The sequence below is a fragment of the Diadema antillarum genome, unplaced genomic scaffold (genome assembly GCF_040938485.1).
Source record: "Diadema antillarum isolate AM-2024a unplaced genomic scaffold, OU_Dant_1.0 scf00000141, whole genome shotgun sequence".
Classification (NCBI taxonomy): Eukaryota; Metazoa; Echinodermata; class Echinoidea; order Diadematoida; family Diadematidae; genus Diadema; species Diadema antillarum.
Genome location: NW_027271030.1, coordinates 1,351,748 through 1,378,615, shown reverse-complemented (window position 1 = coordinate 1,378,615; position 26,868 = coordinate 1,351,748). Strand labels below are relative to the sequence as shown.

General features: G+C 37.8%; 1 protein-coding gene across 1 annotated transcript; it reads right to left on the bottom strand.

Moving 5' to 3' along the window:
• Positions 1–6,724: 6,724 nt before the first annotated feature.
• Positions 6,725–26,451, bottom strand: LOC139721267 (epithelial sodium channel subunit gamma-like). Its single transcript, XM_071632589.1, has 12 exons — positions 25,986–26,451; positions 22,967–23,211; positions 21,108–21,301; positions 20,482–20,585; positions 18,943–19,106; positions 18,406–18,516; positions 16,583–16,706; positions 13,967–14,042; positions 12,826–12,883; positions 9,702–9,784; positions 8,018–8,093; positions 6,725–6,979 (listed from the first exon to the last, which is right to left on the bottom strand). Exons 1-12 carry the CDS (start codon positions 26,449–26,451, stop codon positions 6,725–6,727), a joined length of 1,956 nt encoding a protein of 651 aa, XP_071488690.1.
• Positions 26,452–26,868: the final 417 nt, after the last annotated feature.

Genomic DNA, 26,868 nt, shown 5'->3' with positions numbered 1-26,868 from the left:
GTTGTTGTTGTTTTTGTTGTTGTTGTTGTTGTTGACAAACATAGCGAGAATAAGCCTGTATTCAGCATGAATTTCAAAATCTTACCGCATAAAACTGTTACTTACAGCTATACTTCTATTATCTACAGGGATTTAAATCGACTGGACGGGATATTAATTCTCACTAAACAGAGCCAATGATTATGTGATTGTAGATCGTACTCGAAGTTGATTTATTAATTATTTTGTCTTTTGTATATTGTAAAGCGGATAGAAACATTTTGTTCATAAAAATTTTCGATATCATCATTATCATCACCATTATCTCATGTCGCTTCCCTGGAGTTCCTTGACCTGGTTTACGCTCCTTTATTTTTTTTTCGTTATACAGTTCTTTCTTTTTATTCATAACTCAAACATAAACATTATGACATTATTCAATGTCCACATGACTGACATAATCAAACAATCCAGACTAAATCACGTATAAATAACGATTAATTTCAGCATAACAACGGAAAATCAGTGAATCTCGAATAGATCCAGCTAGATTACAATATTCCTGCATAAACTCAATAAAAGGTGCATGTGACAATGTCATGGCTGATGCCTGCATCGCTCCTTTAAGCTGCCGGCACTGATAGGACGAAAGAACCTTGTGAAACTGGTGCGACAACCATCGATGAACCTTACGGCTCTTTCCTGTTTAGGAACCATATAATATATATAAAATCCAAAGGTAAAACAAACTATGAACACCCTTATTGTCTCTATCCTTTTCCCATTTGCTTAATTTCCTTTATATCAATATCTATATAACTATCAATTGCAAATATGACATTGATTTAAATGCAGTGTATTTTGTGTGTGTGTGTGTGTGTGTATTTGTGTGTGTGTGTGTGTGTTGTGTGTGTGTTGCTGTTGTTGTTGTTGGTTGTGGTAGTGATGGTGGTGGTGGTGGTGGTGTTGCTTTTACTTCTTTGGGATGAGGGTTTCAAGAGTGATTTTAGTTTTGTTTCCGTATCTCTGTAAAGTCGAATACCTCTAATGGTGAATATGGTTGTGCTATATAAAGGCCTAATTTCTTTTCGTGGTTAATTTTTATTCCTAAATATAACACGAAACACGTGCATGTGTTGCACGTTTCCGAATGTTCATCTTCCTCTGTGATTGACATTACCTGCTGTATGTCCATTTTGTATATGAAGAGTTTCGTATAATGTGAACTTCCAGCTGTTCACCTTGTTATATATAGATAACTAGATCCTTTCTGCAGACAATTGTAAAATTAATTGAAAAAAAAATAAAATAGGAATGCATGCCATTATACACATGGTACATGGAGAAAATTGAGAGATGAGAGTTTAAAAGTTTTGTTTCCAACAAGTTAGAGGATATGATGAGTTTAACAAATAGCAAGGTTATTGCGAATGAAGTAAGACTAGATAAGGGGCACTGATGTGAATATGAAATGCTAAAAAACCTATGCATTTAATTTCATGGGTACAAGCCATATCAAGGTTAGGTTGAATACAGGGGTAGAAATGAAAAAAAAACCCGAGGTTTATGACAAAATAGTGACTGGCAGAAAGTGAAGTAAATGCACGAAAAAGACGTTGGCAAGCCATGTCCAATTAAATGAACGCGACCGAAACTTTAGAAGGACAGACGCAATAATCATGTGGAAGAATGAGGCGTTAATGACGGCTCGAAATGTCGAACGCAGTTAATGAAATGAGACTGAAATCAATTTCATACTCGTCTAGCCACAGTTTAATACGCTGCATTGAGCCCCAGTATCCTGAATCTCCAAATCACAATTGCACCAGCAATTGGAGTACACTGTGAATTTCTGCTTGCAGGTTTTTGTTTGTTTGTTTGTTTGCTTGTTGATTGTTTTATCGCAAGCCCTCATCATCGAGTTCTATTACATTGGCCTGAAATCAGCTGCGGGTGAAGCTGTAAGAACAAAAGCATGTGAGAAAAATAAAGAGTATCTCGACCGAAATATGGTATTTTTCTTTTTTGTCAGATAAGGTTTCATAGAAATATACATTATGTGCAACGTGAATGTCTGTCTTCGCGGAAAGTATAATGGGAAAACATGCAGGCCTACGTACGGCGATGTTTTGGGGATGAGATCTATGAATCTTAACTAGCTATTGTTCTCTCTCTCTCTCTCTCTCTCTCTCTCTCTCTCTCTCTCTCTCTCTCTGTATTATATATATATATATATATATATATATATATATATATATATATATATTTGGGTTTTTTTTTTCATTCATTCTGCACTCATGGGACGGATTGCCCTTTCAGCCAAAGTTAGGGCTGATTTTCAAAGGGGTCCTTGATGAAGATGTACGGTAGTCACTTTTTCACACTTTCCTTTACTTTACCAACATCGTAATAAAGAAAATATTAATCTCAAAAAGTTCTTGTTTCCATTATATCATTTTTGCAATCAGTCACCGTTAAATGAATATGCACTGGAAATGAATGAACAGTTTTTTTCCCAAAGGATGTTTGTCGTGTTTGTATCTTTATAAAACACTTTACTGAAACACGTGTATCGTCGTTTTATAATAGCAAATGATTGTGCATAATTTAATCGTGATTAAACTAAACATATGCAATATGGAATATGTTAGAAATAATCCCGCGTTCATTCCGTTAACAGTTTTCCCCTAAGTTTGTAATGGTGCTTTGGCGACCAAGCGTTGCCATGGTCATGTAATTTATGTCATGGAGATATCACTAAGCTGATGAGTGCAAAATCTAGCGCTCGTGACCAGTCATAATATGGCCATACATAAATCAGTAAGGAACATCCCTATCAATACCACTATAATGATTCCACTTTCACCGAACTCGTTTCCTCTTCCTGTCACTGATATGTCAGAGTTATTCAAGTGTGAATAAAACCCGAAACCTGAGGGCTGAAGACACGGGGGAGGGGCGATGCATGTTGGCGTTGTGTGGGGATGTGTGTGTGCATGTGTGTATGTTTTCTCGCAAGGCCTCGTTTGTTTTGTTTTGGTTTTTTTTTTCTCTTTAGAGAAGCAGTGAAATATGCCCCGTTTTGTGTTTTAAGCAAATTATCTATGAAGTTCCCGTTTTGAGGGCTTTTTGCGAGAATACATGTGTTAAAAAAAACGGATTTCGTTTCCTTAGTTAAAAGAGTTACAATGTAAGTTTGACATTAATTTGCACAATGTTAGTGTTACTGCATTTTGTTCTTATATAGTGTAAGATTGACGTTATTGTGTAAAATGTTTGTGTTTAATGCAGTTTGTCTATGTATGATGTGTTGTTTTGTTTCTGTGAACGTTTCTGTTTCTATGATATGAAATTGAATGAAAGATAAAGACTTATCAAAAAGAAACAATGACAAACAAAAAAGGTAGACACACACACACACACACACACACACTAATATTCATTCTCGCCCACACGCATAACATTACATTAAAGACCGATATACATGCAACCTATCAAGCACGCACGTACACACACACACACACACACAGACGCATCCAATTACGGGCACAAAACTGGGAGAAGTCAATTAATCAAAATGTAAAAGGTCACAAAATAAACTAATTTATTACAACGATGTGATGTGCTTCTGGGTAATATCTGCTTTAGTGAGACAGTTGCTTCCGAGTCTGTGATTCTCTGCACACTTATGTCTTGCACATGGTAGATTCAATTCCCTTAAAGGACAAGTCCGCCTTCATAATCGATTGAGTAGATGCAGCAATATAAGTAGAACACACGCTGAGACTTTGAGGAAATCGGACAATCCATTCAAAAGTTATGATTGTTTTAAGTTTTTGCTCAGCCACTGCTGGATGAGAAGACTATACAGTGTATGATATCATATGCGTAGAACAATATAAGGAAATGTGAAGAGTATTTCACAAAATGTATTGTTTTAAAATAAAAATGCACATTTTCTCGACTTGTCACTGACATAACTATGTTAAGGGTAATATCATTTCCTCCTGTCTTCTGAAAGAGACAAGTCAAGTGTTCTTGTATTATGACAGAAAAGTGGAAATAATATGTTGAATTTTCTTTGCATTTTCTTTATATCGTTGTACACATGCGACATCACAAGCTGTGGTAGTCTTCTCATCCAGTCGTGGCTGAGCAAAAAACTATAAAAAAAATCATAACTTTTGATTGGATTGTCCGCTGTTCCTCAAAGTCTCACTGATGTGCATTCGCTCAATCCAAATGTCTCCGAAAGTGGACTTGTCCTTTAAACAAATGAGTTAAAAGGGCATTCCAGACGATTTTTATATCACATCATGTAGTACTTACATTAATCGACAGCTCCATGTATAGACTTGTGGAATTTATTATGGCCCTTGAGCAGAGAAGCCAATAATCTGAAAATCTTAAACAAATTACATTGAACACTGTCCATGACATAGGAGCATTACATATGTCGGAAATGTAGCAGTGCAATTCCACTACAATGCCGCTTGCTTAACAAGTTCACCTGTGTAGAATCTGTGCATGCCTTCTTCTTCTGTTCTGCGTCCTTGAGCCCAAATTCGAGCATTCTTATGGCGAGACTGCCACGTCATCATCCGTGTTCATTCCAATTTGTTACAAATTTTGAAAGCATTATTACTAGTATTCTTCATAACAGTTACTATAAACTCTGAAATTCTGTACTCAGTATGACTATATATACATGTAGGTGTTCAAATGTAAAAGTCTAAAAATATTCCGAAGGTCTCCGTTAATACAATTAGTTGCATTATTATGAAGAACGATGGCACTACAGGAGACACGATTAGTAGACTTTCGCCAAAATAGAAAGGAACCACCTTTTGAACTGTTACCTTGCCATTTCATTATGTGAACAAGACGCATTATGTCATATTGACTCTCATTTATCCGCACATGATGATAATGAAGTTATGATAATAATAATAATAATAATAATAATAATAATAATAATAATAATAATAATAATAATGTTAAAAATAATAATAATAATAATAACAATGATAATGATGATAATGATAATAATAGTCATTGTTATTGTAATTATTACTTTAATTGTCATTAGTATTATATTACAATTATCATTATCACAATTATTATTATTATTATTATTATTATTATTGCTATTATCATTATCATCATTATTATTATTATCATCATCATCATCATCATCATAAGAGATTTGTAATGCTATTTACCACTCAGTCTGAGTGCTCAAATGGCATTCATCCTCTCTCTTATAAAGAGGAATGATAATTTCAAAGCAATGCACCGTTTTCTCTTTTCACACATCTAATAATAATCAGATAATACATGTACGAGCAGTACAAAATGCAATAATATTCATCGATTTCTTTCTGAATTTAAGACATGAAACATGTATGATAGATGTTTTCTAAACAAGATCGCACAAGCCACCTCTTTAACTTGCTTTTTAAACATGTTATCATGTGAGAAATAAGCAAGAAATTTGGAAGCATTGCATGACAGAATTCTTGCATCCAATGAACTGTCGCAGTGGTCATTGCTACTGGCCTAAATGCTTTAGATTTAGGTTAGGCTAACTTTAGGTTTCCTCGCGGCTACACTGAAAGCAGGCGAACACACACGAAATTCTTGATTGCGCGTACTCAAACTGGCGATCAACTTTCACTGGAAAAAAAATATATTTATCATAATGCAAACTCGGCATATCAAACAAGCTTGGACCCTGTATACCTAAAAAGAAAAGAAGATAGTGGACCCTGTACCTTAAAAGAAAAGAAGATTAACACGTATAAGTTGAAACCTCTGAAGATTACACGATGAAAAACATATTTTCCGTCTATTGCAACATTTCTTGGAAAAAAAAATGTCTTTTTGACACGTTGCCATCCGTTTGTTTTTGCGGAATAATGACGTAGAAAATTCTTCTAATCTAATGAGAAGTTGATATGTTTTGTTCTTCAAGTCAAATTTACTTTATCACATTACGATTTTTAACTCACCTTATGTTCGTCGATTTGATTACTAGATATAGAATTATTGTATAAAGCTGTAGCTTTATGTTGAAACTCGTTTTGGTAGCAAATTGCGTATTTTCAATCTCTCTGTTTTTTAGATAGTCATCCTTGGTGTTGAATTGAAGCTGTGACAAAAATTTTCAATCACAGAAACATATTGAAAAATGTGTTTAACATTTCTTGCTGTGTAATGTCTACTCTGATCCTTGTATAATGTGTGCAATAAACAATGTTTTTCATGTACATAATCTCTAAGATTTTGATATATCTTGTGTTGCTGCACTTTTCATCCTGAAGAACGATTTCTCTTCTTCACTTCTCTTCTATGTCCGCATCCTAACAACATGCTTGTGTAGAAATTATCACATGATTTAGAGGTATATATATGATGAATATACTATGTTCGTAACGATGAGAGAGAAAGATTTGGGCACCGCAAATCTTTATCCCTCATTTACTTCATTATGCAAACATTCAAGCAACACTTAACCGAGTTCGTATTAGTATTGTTATGTACATTGTATTATATACAAAAACACACATAAACACAAACGCGTGTGTGTAAACAAAATCTATCTTTACGAATAGGACTATCTGCAATATTTCAAACCATTCGAATTTCTCAGAACTTGTTCACACTAGATGGTTACTGCAAAACAATTGCATAACTTTGATTGTAATAATTCCAAAGTTTTATTTACATCCGCCATGCAATCCATTTACGTTGACACTGTCGAGGGGAGGCTCGATACGTATGGCGGAGGCGGAGTGCACGTCGAGTGAATAGTGGTCGAATCGTTTGGGGCCGGCTTTTTACCGGCGGGTAGAGTCGTGACTGGCGAGGTTCGGTTCCGTCCTCGGAGAAGAAATGCCATCATTGACCACAGACCCTCGAAGATCTCGAACATGGTGACGACCGAGAGACCCAGCCACAAGCCGAGCTGACCACCCATGGCACTTAGCAAATCTGGAATCTAGGTTTCAAACAAAATTATCCCAAGACTAAATACAAATAATAATGCTCATGTGAGCATTTTAGGTGTCGATATTCAATTCGATTTACTTCCGTATTTTTCAATAAAAATAATGGCATCAAATGTGACAGACTAAGATGGTATATGAATACAGGGTTGGCTGTACAATATGATATCACTAACATAGAATATGGCGATCAATTCATCGAAATCTGAATCTAAGTGATGCTAGAGAAATACGACGAGACCTATAACTGCCAAACGTAGATCCCATTAGAAATCGAGTGTGGAGACAAAGATGCGAAGCACGGATAAAACTTGCGGCCAAAATAAAGGGAAGGAGACAATAATACTCGGCGGTACAGCATGTTTTCCAAACCGCATTAGACTGCAATGCGATTGGAATAATCAATCGAGTGATAAAAAGGAAATGGTTGGAATGTGTCGTTTTATATGTTTCTTGTCTCTAGACTAAAGAGCAAGTTAACATGTTAACATTAAAATGCGCACGGGCTATTGCATGGGACGCTCAATCATATCATAGAAGAGAGAAATACACACACATACAGACAGACGAAACAACCAAGTTATAACCAACGAGACAAACAGACAAACAGACACACATAACGACAGACACCAAGACAAAAGTAGGCAGTTTGCATTAAAACAAGAGACCGCATTTCATAAGTATTCTCTGCATGTCTTCGAAATTCCCTTTCCGCTTTTGTCCTCTCTACCTTATTTTTTATGTTGTTTTTTTCTCATTATTCTCGCTTCTTGAGGTAACAATACAACCTAAGTCTTGTTTCCTTTACACTTTGTGTCGTCTTAATGTCATACAGCAAGGTAAGTTTACACTATAGTGATTTCTTTTTACTTGTTATACCGCAAGGTCTTGGCTTAAAATGCGACAAAACCAGTGGCAAGCACGCAATAGTTCCAATGTTCTCGAAATAGCGCCAAAATACCTTATCGATACGTTACTATAATTTCATTCTCCTTTAAAAGAAAGGGAAATAACACAAATCGGAGACTCACCGTGTACGCTGGATCTTGTTTGATGTACTCGTAGTTGAATTCTTCGAAGTAAACCTCAACCTTCGCCATATTACCTCTGCAAAACAATGGGACATCAATTCACAATGAGTGTTGATTTGATATTTCATAAGTATAAAATTATTTTTTGTTTAAAAAATCACATGGTTATTAAGTTCAAACCAATGAGACATTCAATTCGAATCAAGTTATGCGATGATTCATAGAATAAACGAAGTTTTCAATTCTGGTCCATTTTGCTTATTTTTTGATACATTTCTGCTATGATGAGTGAAATCTCAAATTAGAGAGTGGGAAGGGCATGTTCCTGACGTCATAGAAAATGTCCCTAGTCGACGATATTAGTTTTACTCCACTTTCCCAGACAGCTGGATGACCCGCCTGGCCAGATATACACTTACCTTTAGTATTTTTCAATTCAAATGAATTCATTTAATTCATGTTTTAAACTAAAATTTTATATATATTTTGTACATGTTTTTAACGGAAATGAATACCTACCTACAATGTACCTACCTACCATTGGGATGTTTATTGAATAGTTTGATGTAAGGAGACTGGGGCGTGGGGGAGGTATCAAAGCATTAAGAATTAATCTTTTTGGGGGGTTACAATGGTCAACCCATAAAAATTCCCACAATTTGATATAATGTGCTTTTACATGTTTACTTTAAAAAAAGAATGATGTGTATGCTTTAAAATGTTCCACTATGTTCCAATTCCATATATCCGGTCCGTGGTGTCGAATAGATCTATGAGCGACAAGTGGCTTCGGATTATTTAGATGAATGTCATTGCAATGACAAGTGGGATAGGAGTGTACTTTGCTATTTGAGAACAAGTGTCATGGAAGGACGGTAGTAAATTGTTAATGTGTTTTAACATAAAATAGCGGATTGATAAATATGAAAATCATTTACATTTGATATTTTCAGTCCGTTTGAATAGAGGATCGGTATGGGTTATATTTGATATTTGATATTTGATATTTGAGTTTGGTTGCCAGATGATGCTGAGATTCCCTGTTAAACATCTTTAGAGATTCACACAATTGTAGTTATTAGAAGTCATAATTTCCTTGTATCTAAGTGGGCTTGGAAGGGTTCCCATATATACTCAGCATCAACGATACGCAGAAAAAAAACCCACAGACGTTGGCAGAAGTTAAAGGGACATTCCAGACGATTTTCATAATTTCGCATCATATAGTACATAAATCGACAACTCCATGTATAGATTTGTGGATTTTTGTTGTTGTTGTTCTTGAGCAGAGAGACAATACATGTAGGTCTACTTTGAAAAACCTTAAACAAATTACACTGAACAAGGATGATGACAAAGGAGGTTCACATATTTCAGAAATGTAGCAGTGTAATTCCATTACAATACCGCTTGCTTGCGAGTTTACCTGTGTATAATCTATGCATGCCTTCTTCTTTTGTTCTGCTTCCTTGAACCCCAACTCATGCATTCTTATGGTGACTCTGCCATGTCATCATCCTTGTACATTGCAATTTGTTCTAAGTTTTGAAAATATTCTTATTCTTTATCCCAACTATCACAAATTCTGAAACTCTGTCCTCAGTATAACTAATTTATAGTTGTTCAAATGTAAAAATCTGAATATCATCCGGAGGTCTCCTTTAACGGATATTCCGTCACATACCTGGTCCATTCCGATGGAGTTGGACCTTTCATCTGTTGATTCATCTCCTCGTGTGAGTCCATCATCCTTTTGGTCAGCTTTTTCTGCAAGACGAACAGAACCAAGAACCACGTTAGACTTCCAAAATTTACTATACAGTATGCAAATCGCGTTAATAGCTGAATTAACGTCATAAAAAGTATGAAATATCAAAGAAATCTCCTCATTTACGAAAATGAAATATCAGCAAGATGGTGCCTATCTTTTATGAAATTGTTTTCTGATTAATTTCCATATCCTTGGTACGGCATAAAGTTGATTACAATGAGGGTTCTACAGTTCATCGCGTTTACTAATGTCACATATTCTTTCGAAGAGTTAGGTTGATTTGCACGTGATCGGTTAACTTGCTTTTCTTTCATGCACTATACATGCACTGATCATGGAGATATGTGTGATGTAGCCCCATGCACTAATCAATGCCAAGACCAATGCCAGTGTTTCAGACGATAAGCTATTCTGACGATCCACGACCAGCTTGGCCTTCCTTACTTTAGCCTAGAACTAGTACATTTAAAGGTCGAACGTGGATATTAAAAGCCCATGCACCCAGCACTGACAGTCAAAAACAAAATGCTTACTGAAGCCCCATAGAATGTCTCATCAGTATAATGCTTTTGCCCGGTTGAGGAAGAGAATGCTTTCAGCGTTGTCAAGTCACGCGTGTAATTCTTTACATACATGTAGTGGATACGTCAATGTTTGCAGTAAATGAAAGGCGACACAAGATAGTGCAAGATCCCGTCGATCAAGGCCTATACGATGCCTCATTCTACTATAATACGTCCAACTTACTATCATCTGACATGTTATTCATTCGGCTCTTTAACCTGACAAATTTCCCGGGCTTGATTGTACATGATTACGTAATAGATTGCAACATGGTTCCACTAAACACCCTCGTTTTAATAGTGATTTGTTTTCATCACGAACTAACGGCTCGCTCCAGTCATGTCGTCGTGGGTAAATATTCCAAAATATGAACAAAACATTTCACGAACGGTCGGCTGAGCCTTTTGGCTCCATCATCTCAAGTGCTTCACGAAGTGCCAGATTGACGCTGATAGACCCTTTTCTGACTGAATCTTCAGATTCTTCAGAATGTTGACGGGACATCGCTGTCATCAACATCACGTCCAAACATGAAGGACGAAGGCCTGAAGGCCTAAGGTGAGTCCTTATGCTGCGTTATGTTCTTTTCACTCATAAAGAGGCCCTGTACCAAAAGTTGTCATTTCATGCAGGTACCTTTGAAGGAAATCTACAATTTGTTAACTTAGTGCACACAATGCCCTCAAGACAAGCCTGTAAGGGCCTAGATCAAGGAAAGTTTCACTTTCAGCTGGTAGTAAGCTTTGCTATGTCACAGTAGTCCCATGCACTGAATTTGTTGTTGCGACACAAAATGTTATTTTGTAGACATGTTTTTGTTTACCAAATTACATACATAGTGGTCTTTGTTGGTGGTCCTGAGCTAGTATTAAACATCTTTCCTTATCTCACCATCTCAGCCCCTTTTATTCTTATTTGTAAATGACACTTGAGACACGTTAGATTTGATATTTTGTCGTATAGCCGGTTGACATTTTTGTGCGTATAGGAGCTAGTCTCTCGCTGACAGCGTTTCAAAGATTTCAAAGTAGTGGATTGTCTCTGTGGGGTTTCTCATTTAGATATTACAAAAGTGACTGGACGAAAAAGACTAGATACACCACAATCATTCATGCGGAACATCTGGGAGTCTATAAAAGAAACGCACCCAACGGATGGTTGGGCGGAAATTTCCTGGCAGTCGCAATGAGCGGACGCGCTGGCGAGGCCCCTCAACGAACAAACAAACACGACAGATACACAAGCAACCACACCACAACACCCACACCTATACACAACAACCCCAAACAACAACACCCACACCACACTCATCGCTTTACACGAACACCCGCACACTACACCTTTACTCAACAACCCCAAACACCCCGCAAACGTTGATAGTATTACACAAACACCAACACACTACACCAATACCCAACAACCCCTACACATTCATATACATACACAAACATCAACACGAACACAAAAGGCCTTGCTTTGCCCACTCAAGACGATGACTTATACGCGTCAACGAGGACACACACACAACAGAATTATATGTACACAACACCATGCCACTGTATACGACACGTCAACCTAAAGCCCGCCGCACACTACACGATTTTGCCCCGATTCACCGGTCTTAAGACCTTAAGACTAGAAGTGTGACGTCACAGTCTTGCCAGTTTCTGGTCGTACGACTGGGTCTTAGCGCCAGTCGTAGAGATTTGACATGTTGAATTTCTACGACTGGTCGTAGGCTTTCAGCCATTCACAATGCAGTAAAATGCAAGCGCACACAGTGCGCACTGCGCGCGCTTTTACAGTCGGGTCGTATAGTGTGCGGTGTCCGGTCGTACGACTGGTCTTAAGACCCAGCTTGGCTTAAGACTTTAAGACCAGTCTGATCGTGTAGTGTGCGGCGGGCTTTACACAACCCAGACACACCCACACCCATAATCACATTGAATACATACACAAGCACCCACACAAACACAAAAAACCAACAAAAATCCATGCTTTGCAATCCCCGCAAAACACAACAAACTACATACACAAACACGAACAACATCCAAACAAAGTCACAAATACACACAAAAAACGCAAAAACACAATTGTCACACAAAAAACAAACAACATACACAACCACGAACAACATCCAAACAAATAGTCACTAATGCACGCCACCATCAACGAAAAGCCAACCTAACACAAAGACATGACAACCCAGACACAAACACCTACAACCACGTTCATCAAAAAAAAAAAAAAAAAAAAAAAAGAAACGTGGATGTCTTGTAATCCACAAAAAGCAAGGCTGAGTACCAAGGAACGTCATCTGATGACGAAAAGACAACACAACCCAGACACAAACACCCACAACAACAACAAAAAATGCATTAAAAATATTTTGTAATCCACAAAAAGCAAGGCTAAGTACGCCCCAACAATTTAAACTGAAGATTTAAAGCAGAAAGATACGTTTGACTGTTACCTCATAACCATCAGAAGGCCAGATGGATGAACTGATTGTCGGTAGGTATGAGATCTCACTGAATGGGAAATATGGACACATGAAAAAGAGAAAAAAATGTAAACATGAATGGACGAATCTTCAGTTAATATCTATGTTGGAATGACGTAACCACTTCATCTAGACCAATACAGTATTGATAAAGTAATTTAAGCATCGAGGCAGAACCGACAAAAGTGAGGTGTTTTTTTAAAAGAAAATAATAAATTGCATAACAAAGGTTAGGCAATATTCTTCTTAAGTGCCGTCTTCAGTCCGAAGGTAGGCGACTAGGCCTATATGGACCTCCACTCTGTTCTGTTCATGGCCGCCTTACTACATGCGGCCACACTCTTTCCTGTCCACTCTTTTATGTTGTTACACCACACACTGCGCTGGCGTCCTCTGCCTCTCCTGCCTTCTATAATCCCTTCCAGTACGCTTTTTTGGATGTTCTGATGTCTTTTAATATGGCCAAAATATTTGAGTTTTCTTGATTTAATGTCCTTCATCAAGGTTTTTGTGACATTCAGGTGATCTAGAACAATATTACACAATATTACGCAATATTACACACTGATAAATATCCTCGAAGTAGGCCTACATTGTGTATAGATTAGGAACACTTCGTCACCAAATGGAGCAAAGAATCATAACTTTTTCACACTATCATCTACTCAAAAGCTATATTATTATGATCTGCTTGTTTCTCATAACAACAAAAATTCGCCGCACACAAACAGATGAGAGTTTAAGATGGGCGACGTAGAGGGGAAAAATTTGTTCTGCGCATGCGCAAGACCGCTTATCAAAATCGATCTCTCGTTGTCTGAGTTTTCACGACGGTTCTGGGTCATTTTAGCGTCCGCTCAAATTCAAGACGCAGAGAGCTACTTGATGTCATTATTACGTCAGCTAGCTGTTTCGATCAGGACAAATTTCACACGTCACGAACGACAAAAAGGGGCGTTATTTTACTTTCTATAGGCTGCACTTTGCAACACGACACAGGGAGAGAGAGGAGAACGGTCAACGCAGCCGTCGTCTTACGTTCGCCTCGCAGATCTAAATCTCGCTATCAGCGTTGACAGCAAGGATAAGGGAAACCAATCGAATATCTTACTTGCAGGCATTTTGACATTCACAATCCAGTTCGTCTTCTTCATACTTCCTTTCCATATGTTGAAGACACTTAGTCTCTGTAGAAAGAAAATGTGTTGATTTATACGAAAGCTTTATATAAAAAAAACATAGGCCCTATTACATGAATAAGAACATACTTCTTTCAAAAGATCATATCGGAGCTTCTATAGGACACAAACTTATCAGCAATCAGTTGAAGGGTGTCGGGTTTATTATCGTATCATAATGTCGCTCGGCAGAAACGAAATTGATACAACTGAAAACGCCATAAAATTTCCCCGAGCCTATGCGTTCTCACTGGTTTTGTTAGCAAAATTCCTATTTGTCATATTCCATTTTATATATGCTTCACATAGTAATATAGATACTTTATATGATATTGTAAATAAAAATGTTTTTAAGATTGTGACTAGGTTTCAGTGCAATAAACTGTCATTAAATGTAGATAAAACTAATTATATGTTATTTCAAAAGAAGAAGAGAAATGTGCAATTCATAAATGACATAAAAATATATGGAAAGTCAATAACTCAATGTAAATCAGTTCAGTTTTTAGGTATTATTCTGGATGAAAATATTGACTGGCGTGAACACATAGAAAATGTATGCAGAAAAGTTGCGCAGTTTGTAGGTGTTTTATATCGTTTGAAGTTTGAATTACCATCTTTTGTTTTATTTTCTCTTTACTATTCTTTTGTATTACCTCATTTGTTATATTGTAATGTTGTATGGGGAAACACTTTTAATTCCAGACTTGATAAGTTATTTAAATTACAAAAGAAAGCAATTCGTAATGTTACAAAATCTCCATATTTAGCTCACATCTCTCAGTTATTTAAACGATTGAATACACTTAAGCTGCATGATATAAATAAACTTCAAATAACTTCTTCGATGCAACGTTTTCACACAGATACACTCTCTCCTTACATCATGAACATGTTCATATTAAATTCAAATATACACACTCATAACACACGGAGCTGCAATAAAATTCATCAATGGAAATGTTCTAGTACGAAATTAAAACAAACTCTTCGTCATACAGGACCAGTTTTTTGGAATGCAATAAACCCAGATAGTTATAATAAGCAACATAATAATTCATTTAAGAAGCAGTATAAAAGACATCTTTTGTCTTTTTATTAAAATTACATTGACGTATCTAGCAATCCGTCTTATGTTTATCTCTTGTTCTTGTTTTTGTTTTGTTTGATGTTCTTTTGTGTATCCTCTGTATAAAACTGATTTATGATTTCTGAAAATAACTTAGATTCCAATTCTACATGATTTGTAACAACGGTGTATGCGCGCCTACAGGCCTCATTGGCTTTTTATGTGTACACCATTTTCCATTTTACTTGTTGCCTGCTGTAATCTGTAACAATTTATGACTGTAATTCTGATGTCGTTGTGGTTTCTTTTATATGTCATGGGTTTTTTATGTTCATCTGTAACAGTGAATGCTTCATGTTGTTTTTATTGTGATCGAAATGGAAATAAACGAATTGAATTGAATTGAATATAACGCCTGAAGAGATCCTTGTCATTTGATTGGTTGTTTGACATTGATTATTCGGCCCATTTCACTATGACGTCATCATCCGTGCAATTATGGTTCCATTTACCGTGCAATTTTGGATCCATACGATTTGCTCCATTGCACGCTCACTGAGAGCCCGGCATACTACGCATATACGCTTGCGTTTTGCAGGGTATGTATGCGACAGCGCGCTACATACATAGCGTAATGCGCCCAGTGAGCACTCTCGCAATCTCAGATTCTCTCTTGTTTTTAAATCAATAAAACCTGAAAGGACAAGGATCTCTTCCAGGCGTTATATAAAACAAATAATAAATGTTTTTCATTCGTGCAATGGACAGAATATTTCATTCGGTGAAAGATGAAATTTTTGATCCATTCAACTCGGCTGCGCCTCGTTGAATGGATCATTTCATCTTTCACCTCATGAAATATGAGGTGAAAGAGAGCCTCGCAACCACACTCCTATCAGGTACCATATTCGAGAACTGAATCGCATCGCCATTCGTTCTTCCCAAGAACTGTAAGGAACTGGAATTCCCTGTCGTCAGAAATTGTTTCAGCGCCATCTGTGGGATCATTTCGAAACCGTCTAACGGTTGATCACAGTGGCTAGTATTTTCGTCAAATTTTCTATGTGCTTGTAAATATCTGTAAATAAATTGTACTATAATGTAAATAGCACCAGTCTGCAAGAATCTTCAGTCTATTGAAGGAGGCAGACTTAATCAGAAGAAGAAGAAGAAGAAATATTCTGTCCATTGCACTCATAAACATTCATTATTTGTATACCATGGTCCGTGTATGTGGTGTAGCACTGAAATGAAACGATTCTCGACGATTACATGTCTAGCTAAAAGATCTTGGATTTCTTCACCTATAGCTTGCCCCAAATTCATCCGGCGCTTTATTTAACAATACATTTATTATTTAGAATCTATGCAAAAGCAGTAGCTGATTTTTTTTTTATCATTATGGATCTGTATGACCAATTTGAAAACGGGCAATATTCAACATTCAACCTCTCAACTGACTAAAAAGAAACTATTCAACCTTCATCATTGTCGATGTCGCAGGGGTAGTACGTGGTATTGCCATCGAGTGGGAGAGGGAACGTCGGGTCCGCACAGCCACAGTTCGCCATGACTCGGCGCTGGTAGCAGCTCTGTTCACATGTCTACACAGGAGGATGCAACCACAAGGTATAGAACAGGCTTCACTTACAGGTGACCTAACTTGAATTTTGAACATGTTAAAGGCATCTCGTACGAATTATGACAACAATAGTGGCTACTAACTCATCTGTGTAGCTTCATACCTGGGCGGCCCGGCAATAGTGGGACTATTGCCCCGATCAAGTAACTATCCCGACTGAAGGGCATCTTGAATTGAATCATTAACATGCGCCTGCACATCACATCATGGATATAACTTCACTAATTACTGGTATGAATAGATCAAAGAAATCATCTCCTATAAAGAGCAGTTTTGATAAGCGGGAATTTTGGATATTCACAGGGGAAACTGAAAGCGTATTTCCATCAACCTCATCTATCATACCAAATTCTATAGCCAGATTTCATATAATTTTTTTTCAAGGAATTTTTGATAACGATATGTCTCTCCCAGTCAAAATATTGTGCTTCGAAATGTTGTCGTGAGGCAGTCCCGATAAATTGTGTTACCGTTTACAAGAGCACGATTTGTGGCGAAATACTGATATCTTGTAATGCCGATTATCCGTGGAAGAGTGAACGCTTAAACCTCACAAACAAGGATGTCATTTTCTTTCACTCGTAACAACCTCATAATGTAGAAGATAGACGTAGAAGATAGATTAAGACACCCTCCCCCCCCAAAAAAAAAAAAACAAAAAAAAACAAAAAAACACAACAACAACAACAAAACTGAGTTTGGACTGCATAGTAGGCCCTACACTTCTGTATTTCATGAAAGCAGTTAAAGCCAAACTAAGAAGACAGAAGAAAACAAGCTCGACTCACCACCTTCTACAAAGCAATAAACAACCAAATTGCAGTACCTATACCACATTACCTCAAACAGAGACAAAGAACAACACGAAGCAGCCAACATCAACGTTTTATGAGAACCTACTCTACCTTGGATGCCTATAAATACAGTTTTTTCCCAAGGACAATCAGAGACTGGGATAGGTTTCCTCAACACATCATTGAACTGCCCTCTGTTGAGCAGTTCAAGAGAGCCATAGAAGCCAATTAAGCATGGCAGAGATTTTTTACTTGCACAGTGAGCACCTGTATATACATTTCAAAGAGCACAAAGCACAAATGGCATCCACTGTCTGAAGCACCACACCACAAACCCTCATCCAGTTGCTGAACAGGCTTTGATGAGAAACACCATAGAAGTAGAAGTAGAAGTAAGAAAGAAGGCAAGTGCTGTACCCCATCTTAATCATTTAGGGAGTATTACACAACGTCCAAGTAGATCCTTGTAATTTGATTGGAGGATTGTTGGTGACGTGATATTAAATAAGTACTCCATTCAACGCGCCGTGCAATTTTGGTTCTATTTTTGCGTGCAACTTGGTTCGATTTTTTCGTTCTACTCCACGGTTCGAGAAATTGTACGGTACTGCGTGTACTGTGTGTTGCTTTGCATATCGAGGATATCCACATGTAAGTATGGCTATATTTTTCATACATATATAGACTTCTAGGCCTACTTAGACATACCCAACAATCCTCCAACCAAATAACAAAGATCTACTTGGCCGTTGTATAAAACAAATAGTGTATGGTTTTTACTCGGGCAGTGGATATGATTGCACTCGTGACCATTCACTATTTGTATACCATTGTTTGGAGACCATCTATAACGCCATTTTCGCTCACCTGCATGCTGTATTTTACACCGTAGTGCTGGTGGTAGATGTTCTGTTCGATACCGGTCAGAACGTCCTCTTTGCATTCGCCGTACGGGTGTGGTAGGCGGTCCAGCTCCAGCTATTGGCACACATAGACACACACACACACACACACACATAAAGTAACCAGTAGAATAGCTAAACAAAGATAAACAGAAGCAAAGTGTATATTTCAGCATGATGGAAAAAAAATTACGCATTCAAGATAGCGTGCGAGAAAGCTGAGCGTCCTAGTTCTTATAGGGTCACGGAAACAATATTTACCATTGTTGCTATTAAGTTGTTTCGATTTGTTTTGTTTCCTTTAATTTCTCTATTCTTTATCAGGGTAAGTCACATAGTCAATCTTGTATTTTCCATCGAGCAAAAATGATCAATTAGATGATGCATAATCAGATAAGATTCCAAATCTGATCGACTTTTACTCTGCGTCAAATCGGTTGAACAAAAAATTGGCACAGAAAGAACGTGCAACAAGGAGTGAACGTAGATGGCGCAATCTCACCACTCGCACACCGATGGCGGTAGCTAGGCCGGGAGACACAAAGACGCCGTCATCGCTTGGAAATGGCATGGTGACGGGATGGTGGATGACCAGGCGGAATCCTGCGACCTCTGTCAGTTCGTCCATATACTCCATCTGCTGGGTATACAGCTCTAGGGAAAGGCCTGCATCGGCAACAGGAAATACCATGTTTTCACATTAAGGCAATTGTATTGATCTTTAAAGTCGTGTGCTGCTGTAAGTCATCAAAGCCAAAAACGTGAGAACTCAATTTGAGTTCACGTCAGCAGAATGTTTGAAATAATTACTGTAATATATAGTGTGTGTGTGCGTGCGTGCCTGCGTGTGTGTGGGTGTGTGTGTGTGCGTGTGTGTGTGTGTTTGTGTGTGTGTAAATAGTGGTGTTGCTAAAGCTCTGTGATCTTAAATAGTAAAACAAAAATATACAAGCTAGTAAAGTCACAAAACATCAATGTAGAGTGTAGTCGGTTGATAGCACTGCCCAATTTGAGTTTAAATAGATAGCCCACAATACGAACACGGTAGGCAATAATTCATAAAATAAAAGCAAAGTTGATGGAGACTGGTCGCATCAGGGGAGAAGCGATGGTAGGTAGGAACCTCTAAAGGTCGTTGAAGAGCCATTAGCAATTATCAACATCCATCAGTATCACCCAGAACTATCTTTGATCGTTCAGGCAGCAAACTGTTTACACACTTTATTGTTTCACGTTTCCGTTTTGATGGCAGTAGAAGTATACACAAAAACAGCTGATAGGTAATTTGGGGAGTGAGTACGAACAATTCCTGTTTTTTTTTTTTGAATTGATTTTACGAATATTTTCAATTTAAGTAATGCGTTTTGACGAAATATGGATAAACACATTGAAAAGTGAGCTAGCTTAAAAGAGGAGGGGGAGCAAGAACCTTAGAGGTTCTATCAAATCAAATCACGTTAGCACGTTCAAGACAAATGAGTGAAGTATACTCAGGGGGATTCAAAAGGTTAGGAAATGGTCTTGTCTCTTTCGTGAGTTTTGAGAGAATTTGTGTATGATTTCATTTGCCTTTCAATTCAATTGCTCTTACACGTCAGGCTTTGTATACCATCCTCAACTATCATGACTATATAGATGGTCTTCTTTCATACTTCCTGGCGATAATGGACATCTTTACAAATTCATCACTTTGATTACCCTGACAGCTTTTTCTTTTCAGCTTTCGTCCTTTCAACAACAAAACATCGATTCTCTGTTCTACTGTATAAATGATGAGCGATGGTACGCTAAAATGTTTGCAGATGCGTTTTTCTTTCATGATCGATGATATCACGTAAGTGCATCAGATCATGAGCATTGGTAAGAGTTGCAATGTCGATGTATGTTGTGATTTTTTTTTACTGTACTGTGTATTCCTATTATCCTATTGTGTTATGAAGATGGCAGTTACTCATGTTTGGTATATTAGTCTCATAATAATCCATTGTTTACATTCGTTCAATCAGCTCCGGCGTAAAGGACTTCGGAATGTTGTTCTTACCATAGTTTGGTCCAGGGCGGTTGGTGGTTAGCACTGCACTGTTATTGCCCGAGTTAAAGGTGTAGCAGTTGCCAAATTGAGGATCGAAGATGTGCGTAAAGTTCCTTCATAGTTCAAATAACGGGTAAAATAACATCAAGATATCTTATAACAGTTTTTATAACACTTTAGAACAAATGGATTGCTATCTATCACTTATCTTAGGTAACGTCTATTAGGCAAACATCACAAGACAGCAAGTTGTAATTGCTGTGAGGTTGGAATTTTCCCAAATGGTATAAACATCTAGAATATTTAGGAAATCAATTAAATAAAGAAATAGAATTAGATGTGTTGATGAAGAAATCATACAACCTTAGATGAAAAAAGGTAAAATTATGACTTTTATTCTTTGAACCTCAACCAAGAGTTTGTTCCTCTATGTCAATTACCACGTACATGTACAACAGCATTAAAAACTACACAGAGGGTAATGGGTCGGTTATTTCTCTAGGTGCAACAAATGAGAATAACGCTAATGTCAAGTGATTAGAACATTATGCAAGAGGCTCATCTTCTTAATATGAGCATGTTGACGATGGGAATGCTAAAGACGACCGGGGGGAGGGGGTTACGTAACAACTCACTCTGGGGAGCACTGGAAACCCCTCCAGGAGCAGGAGAGGAGCATGTCCTCCAGGGTGTGGCCGAGCTGGATGCGATCCTCCATGGTTCGGTTGGCCAGTTTCACCATCAGGCGGCGCCTCTGCAAATATTCGGAGCCCCGCTTACGGTAGAAGTCACCCTTTTCCCGATCCTTCCAGGACTCCACGCTCTGAAATGAATGATATCAATACATCGAAGTACAAGCAGCTACAGAACAGGTTTGCAAATTTTACAACCAAAATTGGAATAATTTTGAGACACTACCAAAACCTATCATGCAATGACAAAATCAACGATGGACATTACAACTACTACTACTTCTACCACTACTACTACCACTGCTACTAGGCCTACTACTCTTACTACTACTGCTACCACTACTACTAGGCTTACTACTACTACTGCTACTACTACTACTTTACTACTACTACTCCTACTACTACTACTACTACTACTACTACTACTACTACTATAACCACTACTACTCTTACTACTCCTACTACTACCACTACTACACTGCAAAAAGCCCGGTGTTAAATAGTGAACACCGAGCTGGTGTTAAATTTTCGGTGCTCATTTATGGTGTTAAATTAACACCTCCGGGTGTCATTTTCAAATTTTAAACTGTTTTGGAAGAGTTTCTTAGTAACTGCACTTCTTGTTGATTTTTAATCTAAACAAGACGATCAAGAATTTTACATTAAAATACTAGATTTTTGAAAAAAATGTGAAAATAAATTTACACCACAGTAACACCAGCTGGTGTTACACCAGCTGGTGTGGTCTCTTATTGAAGCTGGACGGGTGTTAAACCATTGATATTAACACCAACAAATATCAAATCAACACCATGTGGTGTCATTTTTTAATTAACACCAGTACAGTGTCAAAATAACACCAGGTACAGTGTCAAATTAACACCACGAAGTGTCAGGTGAACACTTTTCAACACCATCACAGTGCATTTTCAACACCTGTGGGTGTGGTCCTTTATTGAAGTTTGATCGGTGTTAGATTTAAAACCCGTGGTGTTAAATCTAACACCGATGTTTTTACAGTGTACTAGGCTTACTACTACTACTACTTTACTACTACTACTACTTCTACTCTTACTAATCCTACTACTACCACTACTAGGTTTTATACTACCACTACTACTACTACAACTGCTACGATATTACTACTATACGGCTACAACAACAACAACAACTACTACTACTACTACTACTACTACTACTACTATACTACTATTACTACTACTACATCCACTATTACTATACTACTAGTACTACGACTACTATCACTTTTCCTACTAATTATTGTACTCCATCACCACTGCTACCACTATTACTAGTACAAGCATGCTCTTTATCATCAACTTTCTACCTTTTTATGATTACATAATATTATTGTGTACCTGTCTCCTTCTTTATTCAGCTTTATTTTTTGTATATTCACTTCATTTACATTTTTAGTACCAGATTGGGACGGAAACCTCGTCCAAACAACTGGTCTATGTAGGTCCTTGCATAATATCGTTTATCATAAAGTAAAGTGTGGTACATTAAGTTTGTGTCAAGAACAAGCACAAGAAGAAGAAACAAGAACAATAATTGCAAACTCAAAAACAATAATTACAGAAGAGTAACATTCATTGCTCATGACATGTTCCATCTTAGTTAATAGTCATACTGAAATGAGTTTGTATTTTTGTATTTTTTTTTTCAATTGGGAAAGAAGTAGTTGGCCTAATTTGTTGGACTAGGTAGTCCTACAAAGGAGTAAGATTGCATCCTGTTCAGTCCACCTCTATAGGTGGGCTTTGATGAAGTGTACGTACACTGGTAGTGCTCATATTTCCCGTCTCAAGGGGGTCAGTGGTCCTCTCAGTGTCCCCCGACGAAGTTCTCGATAGTTTTGATGAAGCCGTGGTGGGTGCTATCCCAGCTGCGTCAGTCGTACGATCAGAGAACCCCGGAGTCCTGCGTGGCTGGGGACCAGCCGGAGGACCGGTAGTAGTGGCTCTCGGGTCGTTCTTCCCTTCCATTGGTGGTCGTGTGGTAGATTGTGAAGAAGGCATTCCTCCTGGCACAAGTTAGGGTGGAATTGCTGTTCAGTTTTTTGTTTCCCACGGAACATTTTTATCAAAGTAACCTATGGCAGGGCTCAACAACAACTTCTCTTTTTTTCTCTGGTGAATAATTTTTGTTCTAAAGTGATCAGTTGGGCCCCCAAAGATAGCCTTTTTGAAAATTTGGTGTCTAGACAAAAAAGTTTTCGAGGCCCCGAGCTACCGGGCCACAGCAAATGTCGAGCCTTGCCTACAGAGATAGTCGAAAGGAACTTCACAGACTGTTTCTGTGGTGAAGTTTTGGTGGTTTACTATCTAATGTAATGTTAGGTCTTTTTCTCGAAGTACAGTTGGCAATGGATACAATGTCTACAAGGAATACGGAATATATGAATCAATACAGAAATTATCAGTCCTTATTATGAATGTCCCTAATTATATAACGCATATCAACGTAGTAAGTGATTTGCATACAACGGAAATAACAATGTACTGCCAACATTTTCTGTCTGATTTTAGTGCATTATGTACCATACAGTCTAAGAATGATACATCAAAGGTGCAATATAACGAACGAAAATCTGAAACCTTCCTTTAGAACTCGTTTCCCATGAACTGATATGCAAAAATTCCCACCTAAACGCAAAACTCCCTGTGTTTCAGGTTTTGCTTCATTCAGAGCTGACTGGAATTTGTTGAATTGACAACATTAAATATCAGACGCAAATAAAGGTACGTCTCCCAACGGATAATAACCACGAAGTGTAAGGAAACCATTTCGTATATAAACGAAAAAAAAAACCTCCTAGCAAAGAAAGACATTGCTCGTTGAGGCTGATTGTTTTCTCTTGTTTGTAGTTATAAAGTCCTCACCTACTGTACTTACCCAGCAAACACATAACACTTCAAAACGTTTCCTGAACGTTTCTTCTTCTTCTTCTTCTTCTTTTTTTTTTGAGGTTCCGTACGTCTTCGTATAAAATAGACGTTTTTTTTTAAAACGTACATACAACGTCAAAGTTGAGACTTAGCATTTACCGCAAAGCACAGGTTTTTGGAAACGTTTCAAAAACGTCAACGGACGTTACAAAACGTTGTTATTATGTCTGCTACGTCTTCGTCTTTATAAACGTCCACAAAACGTTTGTGTTAGGTCTGCTACGTCGACTTCGTCTTGAATGAACGTTTAAAAAACGTTTTCACTTGGTCCGCTACGTGTTCGTCATTGGTTTCTTTATCATGAATATTCATGCCTACTTATGAATATTCAAAGAAGAAAATAAAAGATTCGTGTGTGATCTAATTTTAGTAACCATGTCTTCATGCATTACAACATTTTGCTGGTGTATAAAAGAACGTGATACAGATTCATCAATAGGGAATAGGATGTAGTACAGGTATAGGTGGTAGGACATTGGGAACAGATTAGGATAGGATTATATAGAATTAGGATTAGGGTACATTAGTCCCAGACTGTGTATATATATATATATATATATTTTTAGATACCCATTAACAAATAAATATTAGACGTTCTTTAAAGGTTTTCTGGACGTTCTAGTCGGATATGAAAGGTTCTCTAAGCGTTCTGGAACGGATTATAAGACTTTTTAGACGTTCTTAAAACGTTTTTTGAACGTTCTAGACGGTTTTCAAAGGTTTTCTGGACGTCCGCAGAACGTCCAAAGAACGTTTTGAATATTCTTAAAAGGTTTTACTGGCGTCTCTAACGTCCAAAAGGTTTTCTGCTGGTCCTTAAAAATTCCGAAAGGTTTATTATTGGTTTTTAAACGTTAAAAAAAAACGTTTTTATAACGTCCATTTAGACCATTTTGAATACGTTGAAAACCTTCCACAAAAAGACGTTCTGAAAACGTTTTGACAAAACGTCCAAATAATGAATTTGGAACGTTTTAAGAACGTTCAGAAAACATCCACGTGGTAGCTGGGGTACTTCTTGCGCCATTATACGACTGGAGTAAGTTTTACACTAACTGGCATCATATTTGCAAGGTCAGCGAATTGACTCAAAACTTCACTGAATGACGACAGAAATTTGGCAGATAAAAAAATACTTTAGTACATCAGCCCTAAACAGTTATTACACTGTCAAAATTTAACGGAAAACCGCTACTGCATGGTTTTCCGAAGAATTGAGTTATTGTCCACTGGCACAGAGAAACACTTGTTAAATTATTTGCAAACGCACTTTTCGTTACTTTTCAAATTGCAATTGAAATCCTGGCTACTCTTTGATTTCTTCTCGCGTTGCCATGGTAACAATTTTTTTGGAATACGTATATTTCCAATTAAATAACACCAAAATGTAATAAAATTGAGAGATTTAGAATTACCTATTCAAGTGCAAATCAAAGTCTAGTCATTCTCTGACGACTTCTCTCGTTGTCATGGTAACGATTTACTTAAAGAAAATATACATGTATATTTCTCATTATACACAGCACTTTCTAAAATTGTAGTATGACATAATTAGAAATATGTTTTCCTTTTTTTTAATCGTTGCCATAGCAACGGGAGAAGAAATCAGAATTTCGAAGGGTTCAATATCCAAATCTACTTAGAATACAGTACATCAGTCTTCATGTGTGGCGACTTTGGTGCTTTTATAGACAAATTTTAACAATTGGTCTGATATATTGGGCCATGGCGCTGAACTATTACAATCATAGAAGCAGCAAACAGAGAGTGCGTGAATGACAATTCTGAATCTATATCAGGTTTCGACTTAACACAGGATGATGAGAATGTTAGAAAGTGATTTGGCTACCTGATGGTGGTTCTTGTCCACCTGCCATTCCACCCTCCCCTTGGTTTTGGTTGGACATACCACCTGCCGCAGAGCTTCCCATGTTCATGGCAGAGTTGGCTCGGGGCGGTTCAAAGTTGACGTCAAAGAGCTCTCGAAACGAATCGTCCATCTCCTCAAGTTTCTTCTTCATCACAGGATTCATATTGCAGATGGTGATGGCGGGAAACTCCTGGGAGCGGTTGAACTTGACCTCCAGGCTGACCACGTAGTTGTACTCGAAGTACTCCTGAAAGAGGGCTATCACCTGCCACATAATCACTCCGATGCCGGTGAGGAAGAGGGCAAGCCAAGCCAGCTTGACCGCTGGTCTGGAGGCGCGTTGGATGTTGGGGAGACCGTGAGCGGACGAGTTCTGCAAGCGAGAGTGGAGGATCTTGAAGAAACTCTCCTCCTCCTCTGCAGCCTTTTTCTCCCAAGCCTCCATGATGAAAAGAGAGGCACTTCAGACTACCGAGTTAAAGATGAATTTATGATCCACACCACAAATCTGATCGCATCATCAAACACGATTTTCACTTTTAGGGAGGCGACTTCGAGGTAGCAATTTGCCTGACGGAGACACTTCAATCTCTTTCCGTTCCCTCCATTCAAAATGTCGTCTGTCCCAGATACCAACAAAAGTTACACGTGTCAGAGAGAACGCGAGACGTCAGCCCTTAGTCCCGATTCTCACTTCAAGGCACAATCAATTAATCCTCTTGTAATATCAAGGACATTTTAAATGTTTTCTGTAAATAAACGATATATGAGGCCTGAGACATCAGTCTTCGAATATCAGACCAACTTCTTGGATTGTGATTGTCCTTCGAGCAACAGGTTCAAAGAAGCAAGGTGCCATGAA